A 19,168-nucleotide genomic window follows, 5' to 3' on the forward strand; every position below is an offset into this window, starting at 1 on the left:
GGGATTGAACCCAGGACCTTGTGTATGTCAGGCATGCACTCTGCCACTGAGCTATACCCTCCCCCTGTTTCTTTCTTTTTTCTTTTTTTTTGTCCTTGGAGCTTTGAAACATTTTAGATATAGTTGTTAGTCTCTGTTCTCTCTTGTGTGTGTTTGTAATAATGGAAACACTTCCCTTCTCTCTCTTTTCCCTAGGGCAGCTGCTCAAAATGACCCAGCTTTGGATAAAGAGGCTGTGGTATATCTATACAATGAAATACTACTCAGCCATAAAAAAGAATAAAATAATTCCATTGGCAACAATGGAGATGGAACTGGAGATTGTTATTCTAAGTGAAGTAAGCCAGAAAGAGAAAGATAAATTCCATATGATATCACTCATATGTGGAATCTAAAAAAAAAAAAGGACACAAATGAACTTATTTACAAAATACAAATGGACTCACACAGAAAACAAACTTAGGGTTACCGGGGGGAAAGGGGAGGAGAGATAAATTAGGAATATGGGATTAACAGATACACACTACCATATACAAAATGGATAAATAGCAAAGTCCTACTGTACAGCATGGGGAACTATATTCAATATCTTGTAGTAACCTATAAGGAAAAAGAATATGAAAAGGAATCTATGTATGTATATGTATGAATAAAACATGATGCTGTACACCAGAAATTGACACAACATTGTAACTGACTATACTATAATAATAATATATAATAATAATAATAATAATAATAATAATAATAATAATAAATAAAAATAATAAAAAATAACCCAGCTTCACTATTCTGCTGTGGTTCCTGCCTCATGGTGGGGAGGGAAGGACGCACTACACACCTTCCCCGTAAAACACACTGAAAGGTGCCTGCTTCTGATGAGAAGCAGGGAGCCCTGTCCTTTCCTGGAACCAACATTCCTCCCTCGACCCACACACATCCATCTCACCCAGTGTTTTGTCTCATCTTTCTCACTCTATCCTGACGGGACAGAATTGTTTTCTAGTTGGTCTTTATCACCATCTCTTGGGAGTAAACGGGCAGTGAATGCCCTCAGGATCCCCAAGCATGAATGCAGACTCTCTTCTGTTCTACAAAAAGAAGAAATACAATTGCTGGATATTAATAGCCCGCTAGAGATTAGCATTTAAGATTAGTCAAGATCTGCCTAATGCATTTCTTATCCAAAGGCAAGGGAGGGGCTGAGCAAGGACATCACATAGAGAGGAAACTAATAAATATTGAGTACCTATTGTACACCTAGTACTGAATCTTTTCTACTTGTAAATGTTCAATTCATGGACTCTCACTATGTGAATGAAATTATGCTGCAATTAAAAGCACTCACCACCAGTAGATGGGGTTAGTAGTCATGTTAGGTCGTTTTAGTTATTGTGTTTCTTGAGTCGTAGACAGGAAGTCTGCCATGCATGGAGATAATTTATGATCATGATTAGCCCCATCCTAGTAGATAAGTATAAAATATGTGTCAAAATGAAAAGACATGATGGGCTGGAAACTAGAGATAATTTTTGTAAATTAAGAGTGATAAAGGAATGGATGAGTATTGCACAAGTGTATGGAATGACTCATTTTTCAATAAGAATGAATCCAAAGGGCACACCACAAATCATGAAATACTTGAAGACCAGTGTCTGTACCACTGAAATTAATAGACAAAAGATGAGGGAAAGCAATTGAAAAAAAGGAAACAGTTTTTGGCTGTGCGGTTTTAGCAATTGTTTTTGAGCTTACCCGTATTTCCTTCTATGCCAATGAAATCATCCTTTTGGGGGATAAGACCTGAAGACTAGCTTGCTTTTATTTTGCATAATTTTTACTTCCCAGGTGATTCTATTCTGCAGTCAGTGTGCCCGTCACTGGGTTAGGAGTTCAGAAGTGAATCGGTGGGTCTGTAAATAAAAGGGCTTTTAAACACGGGGTGTGCTAGTGTTGTACATTTAGCATGATTGTTTCAAACTAGTGGTGATTTCTCAGGCTCCAAGCTTTTTTTTTTTCCCCAATTTTGTACATTGAAATAAGTGATGAGACAATGAAGGCTGTTGCCATAAGCTAAGACGGGCCCTTCCGCTTGCGCAGAGATCATTGAGAGAGGGTTGGCCTTATCCCCACATTTTCATGTACATGAAAGAGACATGTTTTGGAAGAAGATCTCTAACTGAGTACATATCAGCACAGAGGGTAAGTTTAGGTTGATTCGATGCTGGGAGTTTTGAAGGGAGATGGTACGTGAGAACCAGGGTGGAGGGAAAAAAAAAAAAAAAAAGAACCAGGGTGGGGAAAGGATTGAGAATGTTGGTGAAACCATGTTTTAAGGGACCATAGGGAAAGGAGCCTAAGAGTAAGCAGATATATTGAGACCCTTATGAAAAACGGGACAAGAAGCAGGAGAGAATGAATGAAAGCATAGAATTTACAGGAGGAAAGAGTTTTTAGGTAGAAAACTTTGTAATGGTAAATAACATTTATTTAACATGTGTGATGTGCTAAGTACTTTATGGATGATCTCATTTAAATTTCCCACCCACCCAATATGGTAATAAATATTGTTGTCTACATTTTGCAGATGAAGAAATTCAAGCATAGAGAAACCAAGCCACTTGCCCTAAGACCTGCCGCTAGGCAGTGGGGAAACTAGGATTTGAATTCCATTGGTCTAACTCCTTGACCAGTTTGGTCTACAGGGCTAAATGCTGCAGGAGATTCAGGTATAATAGAGATGGACATAGGTTAGTGGGAAATGATGTCAGGACGCCACTGGCGATCACTGGCAGAAATGGAAACGGCACTTTGCAGGAGTTTAGCGACTCGGTGGATGGCAAGGAAGTGAAGGCAGCCGTTTTGGGATTAGAGAGACAAGGGGACTCTGGCGAGTGATACCAAGATGATGTACAATGAAAACAACAAAGGATAAAGAGACTTGCCCTGGATGACAGCCTGAGAGGAAGGTGAAACAATGAGGATACAATTGTGAGTCCAATAATTTATGGAGCAAAGTCAGGGAGCAAGTTGGATGGGTTGGAATTATGGATTAACCTTGGAGAGGAAGACCCTCCTTTTATAGGAAAGTAATGGAGGACCAGAGAAGCAAATTGCCAGCCCGAGATCATAAAGCCAGTTAGACAGGAGCTCAGGGACCAGAGTCCAGGTTTTCTGATTGTCTGGGCAAGTCCTTTCTAGTAGGCAACCCAACCACTCTCGCTGAATCATCGTCTGCTGGTTACTTAGCCCCCATCCAAAGGGAGTTATTATAGTTAATGAATAAATACAATCTAGCAAAACCCACTGTAAATGCGCAGCTCTACAGACACATTAAATACATTCTGACCTTTGAATTTCCTTCTCGACTCCCTCCCCTCTGCAGCTGTTCAGCACAGAGCGCTGACTTTTCTTGACTCTACACTGCCTTCTGGATACTGCAGGTTCCTGCTTTGATGTCAGGCAGAGATTCAGGTGGAGAAAACTTACGTCACTGTCAGGGAATTTCTAGCTGAATTAGGCGCCACTAGGCCTTGAAATAAAAATGTTTCTGGTAGGTAGAAGGGGTACAGATGGGAAGTCAAGCCCACGTGTGACTCAGCATGATTTAGAGCAACTTGTTATTGACATGACAGCTCCTAGCAGGCAACCTCACAAAAGCCCGGATTTTAGTGGCAGTGCAAGTCGGTGAAATGAACTAATTGTGTTTTTGACTTTTGAATTTCCTACCTCTTGCCAGGAGTTATTGCAGCCATCATTTGGCGCCATGTGTATTCCAAAAAGGTTTGTGATTTAAGAATCTAGATTATTTTGGATGCAGGCAATACTCAGTGTATCACTTACCCATAAGACTTTACGTACTTATTTGTATGGAGATGGACATTTTTTTTCCATGATGTGAAATATCATGAATTTTTCAGGGCTTTTTCTAGGGGGGAGGTAATTAGGTTTTTTGATTGATTGATTGATTTTAATGGAGGTCCTAGGGATTGAGCCCAGGACCTGGTGCGTGCCAAGTTAAGCATGCACTTTACCACTGAGCTATACCCTTCCCCTGTATAAACTTTTAACTTCAGAGGAGTGGCAATCATCTATTTCTAACACTTACATTATCTTGGGCAAACATTGAAATTCTCGATTAATGTTTAACTGCAAGAAGTACACTTGGTTCAAGTAAAGGATCCGTTTCAAGATTCAGGCTGAGTTGTCTTGATGATTAGAATTCAGGCTCCGAGGAGAAGCTCTGAGGCCAAGGTTATCGAGTACAACGGAAAATTTGGAGCCACATCTGACCTCTGGAGAATGTGGACCAGATATATGATCTTAATCCTCTCTTATCTTATCACAGAAATTTGGATGGAGAGACAGCATTTATCTCAAAGAGACGTGGACCCAGGAGCTGGTCTCACTAGGAATCACACCCTCCTGGAAGGCACTCGATTCAAAAGAGTTGTTTTTGAAGGGCAGTACTGTAGAAACTTTGGTTGTTGTGAAGCCAGGGATGATGACTGTGTCACTCAGTTCTACGAGGCGAAGGCGCTGTGTTACTGTGACACATTCTGTGAAAGGGAAAATTCTGATTGCTGTCCTGATTACAAGTCATTTTGCCGTGAAGAAAAAGAATGGCCTCTTCACATAAAGCCTTGGTATCCAGAAGGTAAGTTTTGGGGATGTGTTCAAGCGTTATCTTAGTTTATAATGAGATCTGTCAACATTTCTCTATTTCTCTTTCCTCCTTGCCTCCCTCCCTCCCTCCCTTCCTTCCTTCCTTCTCCTTCCTTTCCTTCCCTCCCTTCCTTCCTGTCTTAAGGTGGCTTTCGATCACCAGGACAAATTTATTCAGATTGTTGACATGCTTTGGTTTAGATGCATGGTACCAGCATCGCACTGGCTAGCCCGTTCAGAAAAGTTCTGGTGTGACAGCCATGAAGGCTGGTCTAGATTCTGTTTTGAATACTCACTCCGCTTCTACAAAATTTACTGAAAATTCTTCCTTTGTAAGATGGATTGACAAAAGGACTCTCTCGCTTTTTTTTGAGTAGAATCTCTTAGAGAATTTCATTAAAGTCCCAGGCCCGATCATCTGCAGATTTATGTAACATTTTGCTTATTATTTCCTGGGCCTGAAGGACTTCGTAGCATTAGAACCTGTAAACTAGCAATGCCAGGAAAATGGTACGAAAGCAAAATAAAGTCGGTTCCCCTCCCTGCCTGAGTAATACCAAACAGTTTCTTCATATGTGTTTCTGTTTGGATTCATTTACCCAATCTGGGGTTTTCAACTATTAAAAACAAAAAGGGTGCTCCATATAGGGTAGTTTTAAAAGTCTAAGACTGAGTGAATAAATATAAGTAATTCATAAGGAGAATGGTGGCATTTACTGCACTGGTCTAATTATAGTAGAATGGCTGTAGATTCTGAGCAAGCAGCATTTCCAAAATTTGCAAAAAACACAAGACAAAACTCTATGCTCCACGTATATGAGGCAGAAATGCAGATTTAGTGAGAACACTGTCACACTGCTGTCAATGGGTGTTGTAGGCTGGAAACCACAGTTAAAGGACAATTTAGGATAAGCTGGGATTTCGCATCCTTATTTCAAAATCCAGATGCTGACTGTGACCTTCATTCTCAATAATGTTATCTTTTTTGTACAACTGAGGAAATGCTCCTTCAAACACACATGCATTATGTTTAAATGTCCACATTAGTGTCATTCATGCGAGGCCTTTGATTTACCAATAAACAGCTCAGCCAACATTTATTTCACCCTAAAAATGGAAAGATAGCCTATTAGAAATGGGAGATGTGGTCATTCATCAAAAAATATTCATTGACTATCTCCACCGTGCCAGGCATCATGCTTTGGCGGGGCAACAAGGGGGAAGAAAAGACAAGATCTTATTGTGATTGAAGAGACGGTCAAGTTTGTGTGTGTGTGTGTGTGTGTGTGTGTGTGTTGGGGTGTGTGTGTGTTGGGGTGTGTGTGTATAACATATTTAACAAACTCACTGTACAATTGCAAATTATGTTAAATTCTCTGAAAGGAACATTTAGGGTGCTGTGAGGAAGTATGTCAGAATATAATGTTAATGTGTAAAGATATACATAACGTTAGCCTGGGTTGGGGAGGTCAGAGAGGGAAGATGTTTAAGCTGAGACTTGAGGAGGGAGGGGACCTAAGGGACAGCTGATGGAAAGGCCTTTGAGATCTAAGAGCCAGGCCTGGCGAGGTCCAGGAACTGGATGGAAGCCACCATTTCTAGAAAGTAATTGTTAGCGGAGGGGCATATGAGGTGATATGAGAGGTGAGTGAATAGATAGGTCAGATTTTGTCAGGATTTACAGGTCATATTAAGGATTTAAGATTTTATCCTATTATGAGAACTCATTGAAAGATGTCAAGTAAGCATAGGATCCGCTGCTTGGGTGCTGAGTAGAAATATTCTGTATAAGCTGTGGTGTTTTTGATGGGCTAAAGCATATTTGAACTGATCTTATCTGAATCGTATGACCCATTTAGGAAGGAAGTGGCTACTTCTGCAATGTCCGGTTTTGCTTGAAAGCAAGGATTTTGCTGAGACTTTAATTCAGGGTCATGTTTGAGGTAGAACTTATTTCTAGGTACAGTTTTTATTCCTACAGTTTTTATTCCATATTCTTTCATTATGGAGGGACGCAATTAATCATTTTATTTCGTAGCAAAAAGTTCACATTAGACTGTAATTGCTCTCATAAAGATAATTTTTTTCTTTTGTTTTGTCTTCCTTATGAAAGTAGCTGGTTGAAAGGAAATAGCACAATATTGAAAAATTATACAAAATCAGCTAAAATAAATAGACGATGCTATATTATTTGTATTAATTTTTTGCGTGTATAAAGTGACCTCCCTCTGAGATGTTAAGTTGTTGATTCACTGATTTATTAAATGTTTTTCACTTACCTAGTTACATGGTGTTATCTAGTTTCTTATACTGCAACTCTTTTGAAGCCTAGGACTTGAAACTATATACATTATTTTAAGGTTTAAAAAAATAAATATATTCGTTTTGTATGGACTGGATCTAGGACATATCAGGAAGTATGTTCTTCTGGGTTTTTTTTCCCCATCTCTGCTGGTTAACTCCCCAAAATTGGAGGATTTCAAATATCAGATACAGAAAACAAATGATCAAGTTTGAAACAGATCCAGAGCGGATTTTCCAGACGGAATCTCTGGTGTAGCAGAGCTTAAGGAAAGAGCCTAAGGAACCATCTGCTGTGAACAGACCTAAGCTAATTTGCTGATGCACAATTCTTATGTCCAAAATGGGTTAAAAAAATGTATGGAAACCACCCACCCATTTGAATCAAATGAATGTTACTTACTCCTTCACAACCTCCTTGACCACATTACCATGAAGACAAATCACAGTCCAAGCTCTCCCATACATACTGATGGTTACAAAAAATATTTATGTATATCGGTAAGGAGACAAACCAATTCCTCCAACCTCTGCAAGCTTCAAGAAACCTCAAGTCCCTGCCCTGTTAGACGTCCCCACATCTGCCTTGCTTGAAAATTTCTTGGAATTTTCCCACGTGAGAATATTACAGAGGGTGTCAGTGAACGATAAACCCTCCTACCCAGTGGCTGGACCTTTTAGAGATCAATTCCAGGGCAGCAGGTCTAAACGTGAAGGCTTTTGACCTTAAAAGATATACAAAAGCGTGAGATCCGCCTTTAACACCTTTCAGTTAATCTACATAAATTGAATGCTGTGAATTTAACCAATAAGAGTTGATTACTTATATCCATTATGCTGATTAACAAGCCACTAATTTTACCAAGGAAAGCCCATTTCTGACACTCATCGTACGGGTATTCTAGTGTCCATTAAAAGGTGGCTAATGGAAGCACTTGTAAGCAGCTGCCCTGGAACCCAGCCTTTCAGGATAAATGCTTCTGACCGCCCCAGCGATGTGCATTCCTGATTAGAGCATCCAGCTGCCTTCCCCAAAGTGAAGTTTGGACCAGCATGGATATTATCACACATCAGGATGCAGTATTTTAAAATCAGTTATTTCAAGTTATCATCCTTTCTCACATCAATAGACTGACTTCACTTTCCAAATATCTGATTTGCCTCATTTTGTATTAGTGGCTATTAAATTTGCAAAACTCCTTTGATCTCTACAGCCATTAATGTAAAATTTTTTATGTATGTGTGTATGTATGGACATCAAGGGGGGCACCAGTTCGATTAACTCACTCTGAGGTGCTGTATACACTTTTCCCTGAGAAAATAAAGCCACCAGGAATTCTCTCATCTCTCCATGATCATAATTTTCAACCTACCTCCATCTTGGTTACTTTTTACATCAAGTAGATTTCTCTCCTTCTTTTGGGGAGGAAGGAGTGGGTAATAGGCTATTTATTTATTTTTTAAGGGAGGTCCTGGGGATTGAACCCAGGACCTTAAGCATGCTAGGCATGCACTCTACCCTCCCACCATGGGATTCCTCCTCTTGAATTCTGAGTTCCATCCTTTCTTGTCTTTTCAAGATCTTCACCCTTACTGTTGCCCCTGCCTCCTTCTTCCTTCCCTTCTTCTTTCTCCTTTTCTCCCCTCTCCCCTGCTTCTTCCCTCCTGAAGCATCATTTCCCCCTTCGTCCTGAGATCAATCAATTTTACAAAACTATCAATTTACAAAAGTGTTTTTGTAGCTCCCAACTTTGAAAAAGCCCTCCCTTGACTCCATGTCCTTAACCAACTTTTTATTTCCTTCTTTATCTCATTTCCTTCTTTCCGTGAATGGCAAACTGTCTGAAAGGAACCCTTTACTTCCTGCGTCTCAAGTCTCTCACCAGCTCATTCCTGCAAGACCTCGTTCCCTACTGCTTTACCAAACTCTATCTCAGCGGGGCTGTTGAAGACTTCCACATTTCCAGACGCACTATTCACATACCTGTTCTTTTTTTTTGACCTCTCAGCAGTACCATACCTAGTGACCACTTCCGCCTGTCCAGAATACTTTCTTCTCTTGCTTTCCAAGACTCCACCCTCTCCTGAATTCCCTACTTCCTCACAGGTCACTCCTCCCCAGTTTCCTGAGTGTCTGTTGGCTACAGTGTTTGAGCTGAGTCCTGGACGGCTTTCTCTTACCTACACGTACCCTCTCAAGCACACTCGTATTTAGTCTCAAGGATTTAAAAATACGTGTTGCTGTCTCTCAAAATCATGCTTCGGTCTTGACTTAACTCTGGACATCAGTGACTACCCTACTTGACGTTCTCCATTAGAATGTCCAACCGATTTAGATTTAGAGTTAGTCTAAATCAAACCCAGGCAAAGCAGAAATCGTGATCTCTTGCCTCAAGCCTGTTCCTTATTTCGGTCATAGCTTCACTGCCTCTCTATTGCTCAAGCCAAAATCCTAAAGAGCTATCCTTGATTCCTCTTTTTGCTTGTTCTCCAAAATCAATCCAAGAGCTGGTCCCATTTCCTTGGCCTCCAAATTATGTTCAACTTATTAGTATTGTGCAACTCCTTCATCCCTCTGGGAACCCCACCCCAGCCAGCACAACAGGAGTGATGAGGACAAAGATTACGGAAGGGAAACTTTGGATAAGGTCTTATAGCTCATGGTAAGAAGTTTGGCTTTATTCTAGGATAAAGGCTTATAGGTCATTGTAAGAAGTCTGCATTTGTTCTAAATTTGATGGGGACTACCTTGAGGATTTTAAGCAGGGATGCAACATAGATTTGAAAAGATCTTCCTAAATATCATGCAGGGAATGGGGTGGGGCACACTGGAGCTGGGAAGGAGCGTCTCAAGGGAGTGGACTGTGTTTCTGGGGTGTGTAGAGGCTTACACTCCAGCCTATGAGCACCCTGGCCAGACTCAGGTGAACGGATTATAGTTTTTGTTCAAGATGCCAACTCTCAAGTGCGATTACCGCAACCATTGTTTCTCAGAGTCAATTGTGACTTGATTTTAAGGAAGGAAGATCAAGAAATGGAAGGTTTGCTAACACTAGATGTGGTACTACTGACTTGCGGTAGGCCTGGTGACAGCATTCTCTTGACTTCAAAATTAGGAGCTGGGGTACAGGTCAGAGAAGGGACAGCCTTTTTTCATGAGGACTTTTGTGATTTTTGCTCCCTTTATCTGTACGACTGGTAGGTTGGACAAGCATGATTCGGCCGCCACTCCCCACCCCCCCAAATTTCTCCCTTTAAAACGAGCCAGGGAAGTACTTCCCTTGACTTTGAATAAAACTTGAATTGTTGCTTGAACTTTCTGTTGCTCCTTTCAGGGTCTTTGTAAGCTATAAACATAGCAATTTATTTACTGAAAGTGTTTGATTCTGGGTAGTAGTGAAAACTCTGACCTGGATTTAAAGTTAAGTCCTCCCCCTCCCCTGAGTTTGCTGCATCAAAGATGCCTGTGGTCCAGGAGAGAGGATGCCTGTGGTCCAGGAGAGAGGTGGTCACCTTCTCTCTTCCCATGACGGCAGAATGTCAAAAATCCACGGAAGAGAGGCAAATAGATGCAAATACATGGAGGTTTTAGATTCATTAAGCAAAATATTGAACTGCGAGAACACAGTGCCTACCAAAGAGGGCAGTTATAAAATGTTCCCTGTGGCACAATTTTTGGAAAAATCAGAGGGTGGCTGGTTTGTAAGTGGCTTTTGTGACATTGTGGCCGGTAGTTAAACCAGGTCCCTTGGAATGCTTTCTAAACTTGTAGATTTCCCCCCAGGATTGCATGAGTAAAAACTTAGAATTCACTTTAATTAGGGGCCACTGATGTGATCTGTCAACTACACGTTTCTGTCAAAAATGTTTTCACACATCAAAGTAGTGAACTTTGCTGCTTTTGTTAATTCAGCATGGACTTTAAATTTGTCTAAATTATATCTTCAAAAGGGATTTAGTTTGTGAAAATAGGGTACTATTTTCACAATATCTTACTGCTTGGTTTCCATATAATGATAACTCACACTTGTTCTCTTTTGAGTAATTTATATAATCTGGTAAAATAGTCAACAATGTGTTTCAGTGGATAGTTGAGAAACATTTGGATCTGGAACACAAAATGGCTACAATCTTATAAATTCTGAAGAGAAAAACAGGGTTGATCTTTTTAAGGTGAATTCCATGAAAAAGGCTTCATACGTTGGTCCAAAACTTTGAGTGCCTCACTCTAATCATATGCAATTAATTGTATTCACGTATGAAACTTGATTCGATTTGTTAAAATGAGAAATGCCATAAATTCCATCACTGTTTTACTGCATACCTATTTAAATATATGAATTATTTTTCAAGTGCATTAGTGATTAACACCTTGGTAGTCTAGTTTTTATGCTTTAGAAATCCTTTTAGTTGGAACATAACACAAGCCCAGAAAAATTCAACGTATAAACCTCGACACAAACCCCACGTGGATTGCCATCAGATTGGCACCAGGTATTTTTTCAGAGTTGAAAAACTAAATGCGATTTTAGATAACTTGTTATGTGAATGCATTTTATCATTTCGTTTAGAATTTTCACTTGTTTCCATGTTACGTTGACAGGTTGCCACAGAGATGGGCAACATTATGAAGAAGGATCAGTAATTAAAGAAAACTGCAATTCCTGGTAATGAACTTAAGTGGCACAGAGCTGAATTCTGCTGTCTGTGTATGTTTTCCTCAAATAAAAGGAATATTTGTGAAACAAAGCATATATTTAAATACAGAGAGAGAGAATCATGTCATATATCACATAACTATAGTTTGTTTTTACAAGCGTGTTTTAATTTTAATGAATGTTTAGAATCTAATCATGAATATTTCCTTTAATGCTTGACTTTGCTGTTTGTGACAGTGGGCCTTGATCATACAGCAGGCCTGCAGTAAACACACCTCTTAAATACGCTACAGGCAAACCGTGTTTCCCTGAACACAGTAACTATACGTAAAATCAGGCTGCCTTAAAAGGATTATCCTGCAGAAAGTTTCCAATTACAAATGCATTGAAACGGCCATCTCCATTGTCTCCTATTTTCAAACTGCAATGAATGCGTGAGCATTTCATTTATTAACTGATTGCATTAGAAAATAGTGGCTGGTAGCTAATGCCTGTATTAGGATTTATTTTTGCTGAGAATTAAATAGTCACATGATGAACATTAATCCAAACTATGTTTTATGCCTTAGCAACATGCAAGTCTGGTTATTACTTTTGTCAACGTACCCCCTAAAGGCCAGGCCACTTTCGTAATTTTTTTTTTTTTTATCTTTGCAGCACATGCTCAGGACGGCAGTGGAAGTGTTCCCAGCGTGTATGCCTTGTTCAACCAGGACTAATTGAACATATCAATAAAGGAGACTATGGGTGAGAGAAATCTTGCTTTGCAGGCTTTTTGACACTGCTCGTTACTCCCCAGATTTCAAACAGCATATTTCCTATCTTCTAAAATTGGTCATTTGTTTAGCAAAAAAAAAGTGGGAGAGAAATGGGAGAGGAGGTAGAAAGGCATGTGAAATGGGAATGCACAGAGGTGAATGTGAAATAGTTAAAAAGCAAAATGCGCCAAGAGCACAGTCTTAAATAGTCTAGAAAGGAGCGGTGTCATGGTGTGAGTGAGGTGAGTAAGGGAGCTTTAGTTCAGATAAGGATTCAGGCAAAATCCAAAAACAGACTTGATTTATTCACGTTAACCATCTTTCCTTCCGCTGCTGCCCTGAACCAACCAATCACATGCTCAGCTCTTCTGGGTAGAATCGGTCCTTACGGGGGCTATATTTTATCTGGATGGCTCCCCCAGTCGACCAGTCCATCTAGCCAACTTCACCACCATGACTGACATCTAGCCAATTTCACTCACAGTTGAGTCAAAAGACAGGCTGAGCCAATTGATTTTGCTAATAAACTAAAAATAGGGCTGACTGACATGGAAACACATGACATAACTGTTTGATGCTCTCCAACAGATTGATAAACTAGGTGGCTTTCCCACCTCCATGGAGGGAATCGGGTTGGAGGTGCTAACCTGGGCTTTCTTTACTAAACTGAGAGGAAGAGGGGTTGGCTGGCTGGTTTCTGCCTCAGGATTTCTCCACCGCCATGGATCAAATCTCCATCCACCCTCTGTAACATTTTCCACATTCTGGAAAAGGTTTTGCATGAGAAGATCAGTTGTGAAGCAGCTCTAATAGTGAAGTCATACTGAAATGCATTTTTTAAAAAGTAGAAATAGTATTTCTTTCCACACCTAAGATGTATGTTTTCCAGCACAATGGGGACACTGACTTTCAATGAAATATAGAAATCCCCTTGGTTGACATTAATATTCTCAGGCTGTTCTTGATTCCTGTGTGTGTGTGTGTGTGTGTGTCTGTGCGTGTGCACCCGGGTGTTTCCCCAATATTTTAGGTGATAACATAATGACATTTTAAAGTATTCCTAGGGAAAGCCAATTATATTTTTCTATGACTAAGCGATATTTAAATCATTAAAAGAACCCAAGAGTGTGTGTCAGAGGGAGAGATGATCTGAATTAGGTTCCTAAAAGGATTCAGATGCTTGACTTAACAAGCACACACTTCTAAGAAGCCAAGAGAAGCAGTCAACCCTTCCATTGTCCCAGAACCCAGGAGAAATCACAGTTTACAGTGATGTAGGAAAAAAGTGCACATAAGAATCTGGGAGCTGTTGAGAATGTTGCCTTCCTTGGAAGGAAGAATTTTCATTTCATCGTTTGTTTATTGTAAGAGTACACGAGGGCTGTTTAAGAGGCATGAGCTTGCCTTTCAGTCACAAACATGGAAGACTTAAAAAAAAAAAAAAGTAAAGTATAATTGCAGCAAAAGGAAATATCCACAGATCAAAGGTAAAAGAGTTCAGTAAAAGAGAAACTGTGGGGAAAAATAGAGTAAAACTAAAATTATTTACCAAGGATAAAAAGGAAGGGGGTGTAGAAAGTCCTTGAACTTAAAAGAACGTTCTAATTCTCAATTTACTGTTTCTGATGCTCAAAATGTTTTTATGTGTGAGAACAGAGTCGCATTTTATCATTCCATATCTGTTGTAGGTGTTTTTTAAGAATAGCCAACATGCAGATATATACAATCTTTGCTTTAAAACATTTATTTCTGGCATCTTGGTAATGTTTTAGATCCAAGTCTTTATTCCTTGTATGTCACCCACTTCAATGCTTATTTATTCCCTGTATTATGTTATGACACAATCCATTCATATTTTTTCAATCAATTAATATTAAGGAAACATGTGTTTCCCTTGTGGCATGGCTGAGGATATGAATAAAATATTTCTGTCTTAAAGAAATTTACAATCTAGCTGTAGAGTCCACAGGTCAGAACTTTGTAAAAGGATTTCTAGTGACAGAGTAGTCGTAAGTGCCAACTCAGTAGCACAGGTCGTCACCAGCAAGTTAGTAGGCCCAAGGGAGAGAGTTACCTGATTCAGTCACCTGTCGCTGCGCAACGAACCACGTCGGAATTTAGCAGCTTGAAACCTCAGGCTTTTTATTTGTTCACATCAGCAATTAGCGATGGGCTTAGTGAAGGCTCTTTTCCTGGTCTCTCCTGGGGTTACTTAGGTGTCGCCAGACATCTGGAGACTCAGCTGGGGCTGGATGGCCTCACTCCCATGCCTGGTGGTTGGTGCGGTAGTTGCGGGGGTGGGGCCCACGTGTCTCCAACAGGCCAGTCTTGGCTTCTTCACACAATGACAGCATTTGAACCTGAGGTGAGTGGAGGCTGCCCGGGGCCTCGCCCGGAGTCCTGAGCTTGAAATTCACATGGCCTCAATTTGATTGCTCTCTGTTGGGCCAAGCAAGCCACCAGGCCAGCTCACATTCAACAGGTGGGGAAACGAATGTTAGCTACTCTATATAAAAATAGATTAAAAAAACCAATCTCTTCTGTATAGCATGGGGAACTATATTCAATATCTTGTAATAACCTTTAATGAAAAAGAACATGAAAACGAATATATGTATGTCTATGCATGACTGGGACACTGTGCCGTACACCAGAAATTGACACATTGTAACTGACTGTACTTCAAAAAAAAAAAAACCAAAAAACAGTTGGGGAAATGGACGCCATCTCTTGATGGAAGGAGCCACAGATAACGTGTGCCCATTTTTAACCTGTCATATCTCTAAACTTGATTGTTCTTATGAACTCAAAGTCTAGTCTATTGAATAAAGTGGCCTTGATTTCTTACTGACTTCTCAAAATCAGAATGCTCCAAACCAGAAGGATTAACCTCTTCGACCTGTTCTAGGCTGCTGGCACCCCCTCCACCTTGTCAACACCAAACCAGAGAATCGGAAGTCAGTTCGATACTTCTTTCCTCTTCACCGTCTGTCCCTAGGCTCTTAGAACTCCCACAAAGTTTATTTCGGAAATATATCTCCTATATCCCTCTGCTATGTTCTAGCGCATTTCTCTGTCAAGGCGACTTGGAGATGACCCAAGTTTTCTGTTCTCAGTCTGACCAAACTCTAGCCAATCCTTTATACTTTCATAGTCCTCCATCTAGAACAAAGCTTTGATTCTGCCACTTATGCTCTTAAAAGTCTCCGGTACACTCCACTGCTTATAGGACTACACTTCTCAGCATAAATAACCATCTGGCCCAAACGCTTACTGCCTCATCTTTTACACTCTTCCCAGCCCCTGTCCCCCTGGTCTGTCTCATGGTGGGGTTTAAGCGTTCTCCTCATCTGCTGTTCCCTAAAGGTGCTACCTGATTTCAAACCTGCTTTGCTCCAGGGTCGCCTTGATTTAGAACAAATGCTCCCTTTTCTCACATCTGGCCACGAATCTCATTCTCATCCTTCCAGGCTGAGTGCTGAAGTCGCCTCCATAAAAAAATTTGTTCTAACTCCTTCAGGTAGAGTTATGTTTGACTTCTCTACTCTGACCATAGTGTGACCTACCTCTAATACATAACACATACTGAAGTCATTCTTACCTCTGTAGTCTTTTTATGGTATGAGCTCTCTGAAGGTAGAGAAATTTATTTATTTCTATGTTCCCAGTGTTTAGTGGAGAATGTGTCCAGTAAATGCTCAATTGGGTTAAAAGGAGAGTGATGAGTCTACACCAAAGAGGATGGTGTAAGGTGGTGGTGCTTTTGACACTTTTTTGAGCATAAGTCATAATAAAAATATACACTTAACTTATATGACCTAGTACGTACACACACACACACACACACGTGTGCACCTGTACATATACCTAGATGTACATAAACAGTACTTACCCTAACTATGTGTAACAAACGCAAATATTTCCTATTGTTTCTCCTATATTTTATTTTATCTTTTAAAATACTGATCTCTGTTCACTAAATTGAGTGGTTAATTAAATGACCCACAGATGTCTCTGAATGTTTGAAAACTACTAACGTAAGGTTCCAAAAACATACCTTACTGATGTCACGATTTTGCCTACGGCTGGTCCTGTTAGCCTCTTAACTGATGCTGCCATTTCTAATATGTTCCGAAGTTTCCTTATTGAAATTCCCTGGATGATGGAGACTGCATTTTAAAATTGTGGCTCAAAGTTACTTAAGGTTTCGTAAACTAACAGGTCTTATAAAAGAAGAGCATTAACTTGCCAGATATGTTTTTGAAAATTGAGCTGTATCTTTGATCATTCACAGGAGCCCATCTCATTATAAACAATTTAGGTGATAAACACAACAAGATGAAGTTTAGATTGGACTAAGTTACTGAAAATATATTGCCCTCAAGCTGTCGGTAATTCAAACAAGCTACGATTAAATTACTTTCATCTTTCTCATTTTTCATCTCTTATTATCTCTTAAGGAATCTTTGTTGTTTTCAAATTTCAATGTTAGATTTTGAAAACAAAGCTTCCTTTTCTATGTAAGGGGCATAAAATATGTCTCTAGAAAACTGGGCACTATTTTTATTGTGGTCTAATTTCACATCAGTTGCATTTATTTATATTATTAATAATGGCTAAGATTACTGGGCACTTAACACAAATTAGCTCATTTAATATGTAATAGAATATTTCAATATTCAAATAAAATATTTCAATAAAATTTTAGTAAAATGAATTAGCATTGATGTGACCTTTTTAAGTATAACTCTTTTATCCTCAAGTTTTCATGGATAATTCTTTTTATTTTTTTTTTTTAACATGGTCAACTTCCTTTTAAATAAAGCAGATTACCCTGTTTAACCTGTAAGGACACTTCTGCACATTCAAACTTCTTTCTGAAGTGCACTTCATGGCATTTAAAAGAAGCTACATATATTGGCCTTCTTATCACTAAATTCCCCTGACAGTATGTGTAGATTCCATATTCTTAACCTTAGCCTAAATTGATATGGCCTTGGATTCCTCAGGGTCGTTAAAATAATTGACATAGACCTGATGTGGGCAGAGGGACGTGCTTCCTTACTCGAGTAATCAAAAATGCATCATTAATAGAAAGACTGTCTTGCTGGCAGGAGCAGTTCTAATTGTGTGAAATTTGCTTCTGCATAATTTCAGAACTGTAAAGCAACCTGCATCGATACAGTGGTCCTCTATAACGTGTATGTACTTCTGTCTTTCGTTTGTAAGGCAGATGGACAGCCCAGAACTACAGCCAGTTCTGGGGAATGACCTTAGAAGAGGGTTTCAGACACCGCCTTGGCACTCTGCCTCCGAGCCCCGTGCTTCTGAGTATGCACGAAGTGACAGTAAGTATTCTCTCCGTCCGACTCACGTACCTGTGTGTTTGTCTAAGTGTGTCCATGTGCGCATTTAAGGGCATTTCAAATCACTGAAATAGTGAGTTTTGAGCTTTCGGAGTTATAACTTTAGCATACAAATAATAATAATAATAAAACCACTTCCCAAAATGATTGTCACATCCCTCAAAAGCTTCATGTGAACTTTGAAAGTTAGCTGTAGTCTCCAATCTTTAAGATCAATTGTGTGTTCATTTATACTGCTAATAATTTCATAGAAATTCATGTTCCTGATTGTCAGCTACTTGGTGACCCAATGCTTAAGGAAGTCATTAGTTGTCTTTTTTTTTTTTTTTAAGTAAACTTAGTTATTTTGTGAATTCATCAAAACAGAGTTGATGGCTCTTGGGCTGGCCATTCTGAAATGAAGGTAAAATAAATGCCAGTGACTGCAGATATGTACTCTATGATGACTAGTAAAAGTTTAATCCTCAAAAATCCTCAGATTTTCCATTTAAAGAACGCCTTCGAATTTTGCCTGATGACCTGACAAATTCCTGTGTGAAACTGCCACGTTTCCTAACACTCACGTGCTTTCTATTCTTGTGTTGCTTTTCCCTTTCATTTCAAGGTGTTATCATCTGAGACTAGGTATCTCGCATCAAGAGGCTTCTATCTCTCCAGCTATCACAGACTTTTAACTTAGAGCTACCACTCCACGTGTGGTGTCTCTCCGTTGAGATGCTGATTGTATTTAAGAGCTGTTCAAATTGCCCAGAGCAGAGCAGGGCTTCCCAGGCTGCTGGAGAGCTGCCTCTTCCCTCTGCAGGTGTCTCGTCCTGCTGCCCCAGAAGCACTCAGCATCCCAGAGGAAGCAGGACCACTGTTTGCTGTTGGATGAGTGGTAAATCCCCAGGCTTCTTATGAAATGTTTAGTGTGCTTTACGTTAGAGAGATGTCATCCCCTGAGTTATCACTCCAATTATATAACTTGTTACAACAAGTATCAGGGAAGTTAACAATAGTTGCCGTTTCTTGATCAGTTGTGTGCTAAGCATTTTAGTACAACATCTCACCTAATTCCCATGGCAGTTTGACGTAGTAGTGTGGATTCTGTCCAGCAGAAGTCCCACCACGATGGAATGAATTACTCGAGACTCTGTGGAAAGTCAAGAGAGCAAGAAGGAGTCGGAGACCAACTCCCCAAGCCTCTCAAACACTCCCATATTTACTGTGCACAATCAAAGAAAAGATCACAAACAATTGTGTCATGGAATGCAGGAGCTTAAGGAATAGATAGAGACCGTAAATTCCACAATGGGTACAAAGGCTTAATTTATCCTCAGGGCAGTCCTGGAGGAGGGGAACAAGGTACATTCTTCAGACAGAAGAAGCTGATTACAAAACAGACCACCGGACCACCAGTTTCTTGTCTTGGGGGTTAAAG

At 39.9% G+C, this 19,168-nt stretch overlaps 1 protein-coding gene across 3 annotated transcripts in view; it reads left to right on the plus strand.

The window, feature by feature from the left end:
- Positions 1–4,199: 4,199 nt before the first annotated feature.
- TINAG (tubulointerstitial nephritis antigen) overlaps positions 4,200–19,168 on the plus strand; it is a 63,876-nt gene continuing 48,907 nt past the window's right edge. For all 3 annotated transcript variants that reach the window (XR_004313667.1, XM_032463310.1, XM_006182368.2), the window contains exons 1-4: positions 4,200–4,657; positions 11,570–11,633; positions 12,282–12,371; positions 17,616–17,730. Coding sequence is in view for 2 of the 3 variants with exons in the window: in XM_032463310.1 (XP_032319201.1) it covers positions 4,213–4,657; positions 11,570–11,633; positions 12,282–12,371; positions 17,616–17,730 (714 nt within the window). In the remaining variant the exon portion in view is untranslated. The remainder of the gene's footprint in view (positions 4,658–11,569; positions 11,634–12,281; positions 12,372–17,615; positions 17,731–19,168) is intronic.

The sequence above is a fragment of the Camelus ferus genome, chromosome 20 (assembly GCF_009834535.1).
Source record: "Camelus ferus isolate YT-003-E chromosome 20, BCGSAC_Cfer_1.0, whole genome shotgun sequence".
NCBI lineage: Eukaryota > Metazoa > Chordata > Mammalia > Artiodactyla > Camelidae > Camelus > Camelus ferus.